This window comes from Dasypus novemcinctus, chromosome 23 (assembly GCF_030445035.2).
Source record: "Dasypus novemcinctus isolate mDasNov1 chromosome 23, mDasNov1.1.hap2, whole genome shotgun sequence".
In the NCBI taxonomy this organism is placed as follows: domain Eukaryota; kingdom Metazoa; phylum Chordata; class Mammalia; order Cingulata; family Dasypodidae; genus Dasypus; species Dasypus novemcinctus.
Genome location: NC_080695.1, coordinates 69,265,387 through 69,275,903, shown reverse-complemented (window position 1 = coordinate 69,275,903; position 10,517 = coordinate 69,265,387). Strand labels below are relative to the sequence as shown.

At 53.4% G+C, this 10,517-nt stretch overlaps 1 protein-coding gene across 2 annotated transcripts in view; it reads right to left on the bottom strand.

Annotated features, from left to right (window-relative positions):
• Nucleotides 1-3,834: 3,834 nt before the first annotated feature.
• Nucleotides 3,835-10,517, bottom strand: part of ADCY9 (adenylate cyclase 9) — a 144,168-nt gene continuing 137,485 nt past the window's right edge. For both annotated transcript variants that reach the window (XM_012517947.4, XM_023583430.3), the window contains one exon: nt 3,835-7,902. In XM_012517947.4, coding sequence (XP_012373401.1) covers nt 6,711-7,902 — 1,192 coding nt within the window. In that variant the 3' untranslated portion in view covers nt 3,835-6,710. The remainder of the gene's footprint in view (nt 7,903-10,517) is intronic.

Here is a 10,517-nt window from a genome sequence, read left to right as displayed (position 1 = left end):
ATGTGGGAGGGCTAGGGAGAGGGGTATATGGGAAACCTCTATATTGTTTGTGTAACATTTATGTAATCTAAGTTTTTTTAAAAAATAAAAATAAAAAGGTATATTAAAAAAAAACCCACTAAGCTATTATTAGCTTTCTCAGTCCTTTGTAAATAGTCAACAAAGTAATTTTTCCCCCAAGATCCCAAAATTGGGGTTAAAACTTCAAATTATTTCTATGATAATTCAGGTTAAATGGCCAAGTTAATTTCTTTCCTTGTTTCCCTCTCTAAGTCCCTGAAATACTAGAGATGCATCTTCTGCAGATATACAATAAAGGCTTTTAAAAATTACCTGACATTATACATAATAAAAAGTGTGTAATAATTAGGAAAAAAATCTGCTTTCGAGATAAAGGTACATGTTCCATTTCCGTTAAAATTAGCAAGACATTTGAGATATCAAACACAATCTACATTTTATACTGATTTTCCTGAAGGTGCCAAAATGCTGCAAGCTTGACTCTTTACTCAGATGCTTTTGGTTAGCACATGGATTCCAATTTGGGTTTTTTAGAGGTCAGAGTCACTAGAATAATTTAAAATTTTCTCCATTCTAAACATAAACTAGATAATAACAGTTCACATATAATTAAAGAGACAAGTCTTATAAAAAGAGTAAGAGAAAAAGAAAGAAAAAGAAAAAAAATAAAAAGAGTGAGAGGGAGCGAGCAAGTGTAGCTCAGTGGTTGAGTGCCTGCTTCCCCTGGACAAGGTCCCAGATTCAATCCTGGTAGCTCCTTAAAAAAAAAAAAAAAAAAAAAAGAGTAAGGGAGAGAAAGATGCTTTGGACAGGGTGGGGGATTCGTTTTACCTTGTCATCACTTGCTAAAGTCATGCCTAGCCTCACAATCTAAATGTAGTGTCCCACTCCAGCACTTAGATTCTTTCTTCTGCCCTTTGAAAGAATGCAGGAGGCCAAATATTAAGCTCATTAGTTTGGGCAGCACGCTCTGCTTTCTGGCTACCGCTCCCAGCTGCAAGTCCTGTTTCAGTGGAAGGGCCATGGAAATCATGAACCTACTTCAACAAAGCATCATGAGCAGCCTAGTGAGCTTCCAGGTGCTTTGAAACTCTTGGGAAGAAAAAACAACAACATATATATATGGGGGACCACCTTAAGTGCAAAAGCTATTCTGTGAGAACTAGATTTACAGGCCAAAGAGCCGATTTCCTTAAATCAATATGGCAGCCCATCCCTGTGGAGCTGGAGGATTTCCTATTTCCTACATTCCGAAAAGGAATGACGGCACTGAAAACTCTCGGGGGCTCAGGGGTGACGGTGGAACGGACGTGGAGGCACAGGTCGAATGGAGGATGGGACGCATCCTGGGCCTTGGGGGCCAATGCGTCCTTGGAGAGGGAAGGACGACCTTGAGTTCGGCCGGGCCTGGGAGCCCCACGGGCCCAGCACTGGGGGAGATGGAAGCCCGGAGGTGGGAGGGCCCGAGGAGGTGCTGGGCAGTCGGGGTCTGCCTTGGCACGAAAACGTCCATGGCGCTGCCGAGGGAGTGCCCAGCCAACAGGGGAGTCTCCGTCCTCTCCCTTCCCCCAGCACCTCAACACCTCCCCAGTCCTGCTCTTACTCCCCGAGCCACAGGGCCCAATCCAAACTGGCCCTCCTTCTGGACGCCATTCATCTCCCTCCCAAGCCGAAGGGCAGGAGTTTTACTTGATGAGACGATGAAGGAGGTCAGAGGCAGACACTGAAGGAGCAGCTCTTGGAGGATTTCAGGAGCCGCCTCATGTGCCCAGTGCTGCGATGGGGCTGGCCGAGGCCTGTGGCTTCTCACCGGCCCACTCCTTTCTCAGAGGGGGGGACACCGCTGGACAGTCACTTGGCCCTGGAAGGCTCTCACCAGCTAAATCCATCCAAGCACAGGTTTTGTTCTGAGACCCCTGGGCTGGCCCGAGTCCCCAGGAGGAGACACTGCTTTGAAAAGAAAACATGTGGTCCCGCGGGGAGCAGGGAAAATGGGCTCGTCTTCCGTTGAGGAACCAACCCAACACGGGGCAGGTGCTTTCTCCAGACGCTCTTCCCTCGCTGCTGGTTCAGAGGGTGGCTCCAGCGTGAGACTCTGAGCAGGACGACGACCCCTCGTGGGCAGGGACGGCACTAAGTGCCGCCTGGAGCAGATGAGGAGGATGTCACCGCATGAGTCCTGAGGTCTCCAAATTCTCTTCCGAGTGGAAGTCACAATGGCAAAGCCATCACACGAAGCAGTTTCTACTCACACCTGCTCCCTTCTCAAGTTCTGAGGCAAATTTAACAACCCAAAGGAAGGCGGTGTGGCAGGATTTGGCACATTGTAGATAATCAACAAATACTGGCTGAATAGTACTTACCTGTTGGGAAGAATTTGACCGTCCTATATATGGAAATGTCCTGAGTGGCCCTTTAAATGTATCCAGGTAACTCAGACAAAACGTTCCAGAACATACTTTTGCCTAGAAATGGGCATGAATGAGCAGCACTAACACGTTTCATCGAGGTTCCAATCGAAGGTCCAGAAACGCCTGGAAGTCGTCCTTTCCCATCATCGTCCTGTGGTCCCTGCTGCAGCACGGGGGCTCTGTTTGGATCCACGAACTCCTGAAATTGCGTGTAACACCGACGGGGCTTAGGTTCACGGTCGTTCTTCTGGAGCAGGGAGCCACAAGGCCAGCACGTTCTCAGAGGGCCGTCGGTGAAGGGCTCTGCCGGTGCGGCCACGCTCCATCGCCCTCTGCTTCTCCAGGTGCCGACCTAGCAGAGGCCGAGACGGCCCCAGGTGCAGGTGACTCGAACCTTCAGTAACACCTCTGCGGGGCTACGTAAACACACCAGCCTTTCACGCAGGAATTGGATGAAAGGAGACGCTCGGGGAGATTTTACCTGCAAGAGTGTGTGCAAATGTGGAGTTTTTCTTCATGACTTCCTTTCACTTCCCTCCCCTTTCCCCAGGCACTTTCTTTTCCCGGTTCTCAGATCTGTTCCAACTGGCTGCAATGATGGATTCCCGCACAAGGGGAAAGCAACCAGATGTGAAAAAGATTTCAGATGAAAGAGAAGTTGTATTCGGTAGGTTCTGAGGCTGAGCACAAAAATTTGAGGCCACCTTTCCTGTTGGAGAAATTCCCTTCAGTCCCTGGGAGCCCTTTCTAGAAAGACCCTCACCTTCCAAGGAGAGCCCAACCCAGGGGGGCTGCAGTGCAGCCTTGGGGAGGAAAAGGCAGAGTCCCCACGCCCGTGGCCCCCCAGCAGAGCCAGAGTTTGGTTTCAGATTTGGAGATGCCGAGAGCCTCCTAAAACATGTACGAGATGGGATATGTGTTCTTCTGGGAAAAGGCCCGATGACCCTCCACAGATGGACAGGGGTTTGTGGCTTACCCAAAACAACAGCAGCCGCCCCGATACGGGTCTCCAGGGCCACTCGGGAAGGGAGAGACTCCCTGGGTGCGTCTTTTGAGAAGACCTGCTGTGTTGGCTCAGTTGACTCAAGATGCCATGGGGAACACTATTTAGAAGGCCCAGGAAAAACAGGCAATTGTCACAAGCAAAACTTGTCCTGCAACCTGATTAGTTTTTTAAAAGTTCCATGTAAAAGAAAATCCTACTTAACGAAAGTCAACGTTGTCAAATCTATCCATTAAAAAAACGTACACAAATAGGGTTGCTCTTGTCACCCTGTCGTCAAAGTCATGTCACAGAAAGCACGTCTTCCTATTTCAGCCACAGATGGCAGAAAGCACCAGCCCTGCCTCATCTCCGAAGGAGCTCTTAGCTTTTTAAGGAGGAAGTACCAGGCAGCAAGTGTTTAGATTCAAGAATATTTTAATGTCCATTTCTTCAGTGGATGCATTTTGAAATTATCAGAATTAACAATTTTAAAAAGAGCCGAGCAAAAGGAAAATAGAAAGTGCAAACAGTTTGTTCTGGCTAATTTAATTTCAGAGTCTAGGCATGATGTGATTATTTTGAAACAACCAATCAGAAATGCTTACCTTGGAAATCTAGCAATTCAAATACAGATGTATCTTTGGGAACTACAGATGATTCGTGTCCACGTGATGGGAAGCACACTGCCTTCCAGCGCTCCATGCCAGGTGCCAACGTGCAGGTGTGAGCGCCACACGTTAAATCTGGGCAACCGAGACATGCACAGGTGTGTATAATTTGGGAAACTGAGCTCTTTAAGGGTTTCAGAACCGACGCTCTGCATTTGTTTGCATTGGATGAAATTGTGTATGCTTATTTTATCATATATATAGATATAAATTTTTATCTGACCTGGAGCCAAGAAGAAAAGAACAACTGCAACTCGAAGCAACTATTTACACACATTCGAGTGTGGAGTATTGCTTCCTGCCCTACGTTGGTAAGGGGTGCGGCCACCCTGGAGAATGCAGCCATGGCGTCGGGGGCACCTGGCCCTGCTCAGAAGCCCGTCTCCAGCCACCATCTGTTCAACCCCAGCCAGTACTTCCGCTGCAGGGTCCCGGGTTCTGCACTGAGGTATGCTTCAGGGCAGGGGAGCGGGAAGGAGCCAAGGCGCTGCTGAGGAAGGCTCAGGGAGGGCTTAAGCCCTCGACGCCCCGGTCTACACCCTGGGTCTACACCCCAGGCAGCCGCCTTCCTTGGGGATTCCTGTCCGCCCAGAGCTGGCCTCGACCATCAGGAGTCAGCGACCCTCTCCCTGAGCTTCGCAGGGTCAGGAACCACGAGCGCCTCTGAAGCAAGGGAAGGAAAGGGCTCGGCGGGGAAGGGGCGCGTGAGGCTGAACTGCCGTGAGGCCCATGTGGGTGAAGGGAAGACGGGCCGCGCATCGGAGTTCCAGTTAGAGCCCCGAGAACGGGGCCCGGGGGGCCTCGGCGCCCCACACACCTTAACACTGACGGGAGGAAGTGCCTACGTGCAAGGGAAGCAGCAGGCCGTGCTCCTCGGGAAGAAAAATAAGATTCTGCGGTAGTGTGGAAGAATACATTCTTCAGAGGCAAGAGATACCGTCACAGCCCTCCTTTCTTCAGGACTGGAAGACCCCATGTGGGAGGGCCGAGGGAGGCTCTTAGACGGTTCCTGAGATGCCCCCGAGTGAGGACCCTGGCCCCGGCCGCAGCCCTGGGGGCTGCCCCCGGCCGAGCTGGGTGGCCAGGACCAGCAGGTCGCTACAGATTCTGGAAGCATTTGGGAGGGGGCCGCGAAGGGGCCTCAGTGCCTTCTGTGAAGAGCGTACAGGAGGATGCGGCGGTGGACAGGAAGCACCCAGGGGCCCGCTGGGGGCACCCAAGTGCATCAGGACCAGGCCTCAGATCGCGAGCCTCGAAACAAGCCACGTGGCCACCGGGTCCGCGAGCCGCCCCGCAGCCACCTCACGCTCACCGTGGCAACGCGGGACCCCAGACGCGGGTAGACACCAAGGCCGCGGAGGGGCTTCCCTTGGGTGGTCCGTCGTCCTCAGGCTGAAGACCTCCCTGGCACACACGCAGGTGGCTGGGGGGGAGTCTCAGGAGGGCGGGGATGGGCCTACGGGAACAAACCTGCCCCCGACCGGCCCCCCGACACCGGAAGCTGGGAAGGAACAAGGGGTCACTTCGGCCTTGGGCAAAGACTCGCCACGCGGGCCTCCCCGTGGCCCCTGCGCTGCCCCGGGTGCCCGGGAAGGCAGTGCGGGGGGCACGGGCAGCGCAGGCTCCCGCTCCGCTGGAGGGGGTGGGGAGTTCCCAACCCCAAGCGCATGGGGGACCGGGGAGCCCCCCGCCCCGCCCTACGCGTCCTGCGCGGGTGACAACGCGCAGCTGCTAGGCCTGCCACGCCCTTTCCGGGCCCCCTCCTGCCACGCATGCACCCTCGTAAATAAATAAATAAATAAAGGCAAGCCCGAGCCATCTGTTTTGTGTTTCTCGCTCAGAAGAGGCAGCTTCAAAGGCCTCCCCCGCCCCCCTCCACCGCTGGAAGGCTCGGAGGGCGGCCTCTCCGCGCCCCGGGCCTGGCAGCGCAAACCTGGCTGCCCCTTGGCCTCTGGCCCTCAGGCCTGGCAGAGCCGGAGGTGCCGGGAAGGGGGCCCTGCCCCAGCCCCCTGGGCCCGGAGGCCCCGAGAGCGCCGCGAGGGCAGGGGCAGTGGCGGGCGGCAGGCTGGGCCATCGGCCCTCGCCGCCAGCGGCCTCCCCCTCGGTCAGCGACTGGCTCTTGCCGTCAGTTTCAAAAACGCTCGTGTGCGTGCGTTTACAGAGGAGGTCAGGTGACTGTAAAACACTATTATGCATACAGAAAAACCAACCTCAGAAACATTGTATTAGCAAAAAAAAAAAAAAAAAAGTGTCTCGTGAGGAAAAGCAATACAAATGCTATCTTAACCCCAGCGTTTGTTCTGGAAGCCACATGTCACCCAAAGCACGATTTCGGCCGGGGGGACGGGGCCTCTGTCCCTAGACCCGAGGCCAAGGCCAAACCCTGAAGGCACTTGTTATCCTCCACGCTGCTGGACGGGTCACACCGAGGGGTCCTCAGGAAAGGGGGCAAAAAGAAATGGATGGCGACGAACCCCGAGAAACCGTGGTGCACGCCGAAGCCAGGCCGACGCGCCTGTGCACCACATCCAGGAAAGGCGACTGCGGCGCTGGGGGAGCACCACGGCCCGATGCAGATATTGTGCGTCGACGAGCGGAGCACCTTGCGCGGCCTCAGGCGCCGCGTCACACGCTCTTGGAAACGTTGAGCTTGGTGAGCTCGTCGGCCTCCTCCATCCCCGCGTCCTCACAGTCGCTCTTCTCCAAGGCCTTGCCCGCGCGACACCGCTCCTCCGCCTTGGCGGGCTCCTTCCAGAGTCTCTTAGAAGACGGGGGAACGTCCCTCGCCTGCGCGCTGCCGTCGGAACCCGGCGGCGCCCTGTCCAGGCTCTGCCCGGAAGGCACCAGGTTGGCGATCTCGTCCGTGGGGGACCGCCCGATGCTGCCGTCCACCTGCACGCGGATGTCCGGGGAGATGGACAGCTGGTGCTGCGGCACGACCCCGTTGTCCGTGCACCTCGGGTAGAGGTAGGTCTTCATCTGCCCCTTGCCCTTGACGTTCACCGTCCCCCTGTAGTCGAAGTCGTAGCCCATCTTGCTCAGCACGCGGTAGCTCTCCTCGCTCACCTGGATGCGGCACTCGACGCCCGTGGTGTCCATCCGGCTGGCGATGTTGACCGTGTCCCCCCAGATGTCGTACAGCAGCTTGGTGGTGCCGATGACGCCCGCCGTGAGGGGCCCGTGGTTGAAGCCGACTCTGAGCTTGAAGTTGAACCACAGCATGTTGTTGTTGAAGTCGTCCACCACGCGCATCATCTCCTTGGCGAACTCGAAAAGGATCTGCAGGTGCTCCTGCGGGTGGCTGCCGTCCTGGCCCTGCGCCGTGTTCAGCCCCGACGCGGCCATGTAGGTGGCCCCGATGGTCTTGATCTTCTCGATGCTGCCGTAGCCCGGCTTGCTCAGCAGCTCGTCGAAGTCCCCGATCAGCTCGTTGAGCACCCGGTAGCACTCCTTGCCGCCCTCGTAGTTCTCCTCGTAGAACTCGCTGAAGTTGACGATGCTGGCGAAGATCACCCCGCCGTTGTCGTGGTTCTTGGAGTAGGTCTGGGACACCTTGAGCTGCTCGGCCACGTGGTAGGGGATGATGTTCCTCAGCAGCCAGTCCGCCTGGTCCCTCATGCTCTGGATCTTGGCGCGGTGCAGCCCTGCCTCCACGTCGCCGTGGTAGTGGAGGCGGTAGCTGACCTCGAACTCCCGATTCAGGAACCAGACCAGGAGGAGCAGGAGGAAGCAGACGAGAACGGCCTCCTGGCCGAGAAGGCTGGCCGGCTGGCGGCCATCGGCCGGCCAGGAGCTATTGCACGGGCTCCTCTCGGAACTAGAGGGCGAGGGGGAGAGAAAGGACAGACCGTCTTAGAGGCATCTTTTCAGGGACAGGCTGCACTCAGCATTTCACGGTTCTGAAACACCTGGCTAACCAGCATCCCGCACAGAGTTCTGTGGAGTTAAGTTTACCAGCTAAGTGCAAATCTTCAACAGCCTCAAGCCGTGAAACGATCCGTTTCCTTCTGGCTGGCTAACCAGATGCACAGGTAAAGAAAGATTTTTGTTTTTAAACCGATTTGTTCAACGAGTGCTTTACAATGGACTTGCTTTTCAGAATTAGATTCTTGATTTTTTAAAAAATCTTTCTGCCCTCACTTTTTGAGAAAATTTCAACCCTACAGGAAAGCTAGAATATGAGTAAAGCTGACACCCATGCCCCCTTCACCTGGTTGCAGCAATTCTTTTTTTTTTTTTTAATATTTTCAGTAATTCTTAACGTTTTGCTACACAGCTGTGTTTGTGCACACAAATACACATACACATGCCCACTTTTACTGAACATTTTGAAAGTAAGTTACAGACCTCGTGACACGTCAGTCCTAAATATTTCAGTACAAATCTCCCGAGAATAGGACATTTTCCTTTCTATGTAACCACAAAACCATTATCATACCCAAGAAGTTAACATCAATGCAATCATACTTTCTAACATGCTTCTTAGATTTATAATCCAGCTTTATTTCCGCCCGCCCTCCCCGAGATAGCTCCCTTGTCTGCTCATCTTCTTTAGGGGGCACCCGGAACCAAACCCAGGACCTCCCGTGTGGGAGGTGGGCACCCAACTGCTTGAGCCACACCTGCTCCCCCAAAATCCAACTTTATTTTTGAAATACTTGTAATTTTACCAAGAATTTGTAAAAGTTCTCTATTCTCTACCTGTATAAAGATGTGGCAGTTTACCAAGTTTCCTCTGTTTTGCAAAAACCACCTAATATGACTTGAACATTTCTTAGAAGAATATGTATGCTTTCAAGAGTAATAAATGCACACTGAAAGAAATTCAAACTGTATAAACAGTGGAAAGTAAGTGCCTTTCAATGAAGGGAACTGATGCTATAGTTTCCTCATGACTTCAGGGTACCCTAGTAGACGGCTGTACCATAACTTAACCAGACTTCTACTGTTGCCCATTTCAGCTGTGTGCACCTCTAACTCCCAGAGCTCCCATGAATATTCTTGGGCCCCTATCTCTGCGCATATGAATGAGTCTATCTGTGGGATAAACTCCTAGACATGGAAATGCTGAGCCATTTTCAGCATTGCACGTTTAGAATTCTGTTAGACATTTCCACATTGCCCATTTAAGAGTCTGGATGGATTTCTATTCCCTCTGATAATTAAATCTACTTTCAGTGGAGCTGATCTCAGGTTTGATGGTGCTGATGGGTGATGGCCTGAAGATTAGTGAAAAGTGATACAATCTCTTTAAAGTTTATTTTTTAAATGCACACTTTTTTTCAATTTAACAATATTACATTCACATCAAAGAAAATTTAGGAAAAGAAAAAAAAACAGATTCACCCATTGTCCTACCATCTTAACAATTGGTAAATTTCCTTCTAGTCTTTTCTCTATATATGAATTTTTACAGCCTTGATTGCTCTGTTATAAATTCTATCCCTGGATGTATCTCTAAAGCAGAGTGGGCCACTGGATTTGCCGTAGCAACGGGCTGCGTCACTCCATACAGCGATGGATGCTTGGTGGACTGGGCAGCTCCGTGACACAGGAAGAAGTGCCTTTCTTTAATCAGAGTGTTCAGTAAGCTTCACTGCTCCCTGTAACCTAAGGATACAAGAAAATAATGGAACTGACCCAGGCGGCCTCCTCGGTGGCAGATGCCCAGCCTTGGAGCAAGGAGACCCGGGGCTGCTCTCGGCTAGACCACTGCTGAGCGTGGAAACCCTGGGCCAGCGCTTCAGCTTGCTGGGTCTCCATTTCGGCACATGTAAACCGTGCAGGTGACTGGAGGGTCACCAGGCCCCTTCCGGCCCGAGGTTCTGGCAGGAGAGTTCCCGTGGGAGGCCTGCGTCCTTAGAAAGGCTGGCTTCCAAGGCGGGCCGCGGCGGGCATCGGGGACGTTGGATTCCGGGAGGCTGCCCGCTGTTCTCCGGTCAGAGTGGCTCATTGTGCTGAAACTGGCTGTCCAAACGATGGGGCACCTGCTTCCTCTGGGGAGTCGGGGAGTCTGGTACATGCCTGTGTGGCCAGCCCCAATAAAAACCCTGGGCACGGGGTCTCCGGGGGCTTCCTGGGTAGATGGTGTCTGGCACATGCTGCCACATCTCACTGCTGGGGCAGCTGAGCAAGTCTGTGAGCCTCCCCTGGGAGAGGACCCCGGAAGCCTCCCGCCAGGTCCCCTGGACCTCGTCCCATGTGCCCGCGATCTTGGTGGGCTTTGCTGTGTCCTTGTGCTGAACAGACCTTGACCATGGGCACGGCTCTGCGTGTCCTTGTGGGCCCCCTGAGGAACTGTCGGAGCCCGACACGAGTTCTCCGACTCTACGCCTGTGCACCAGGAACCAGGAAAGCCCTCGCGGTGCGGTGCCCCAAGCTTCACTTATATCTGCTAACATCTGCCATTTAAACAAATGACAGTACACACCG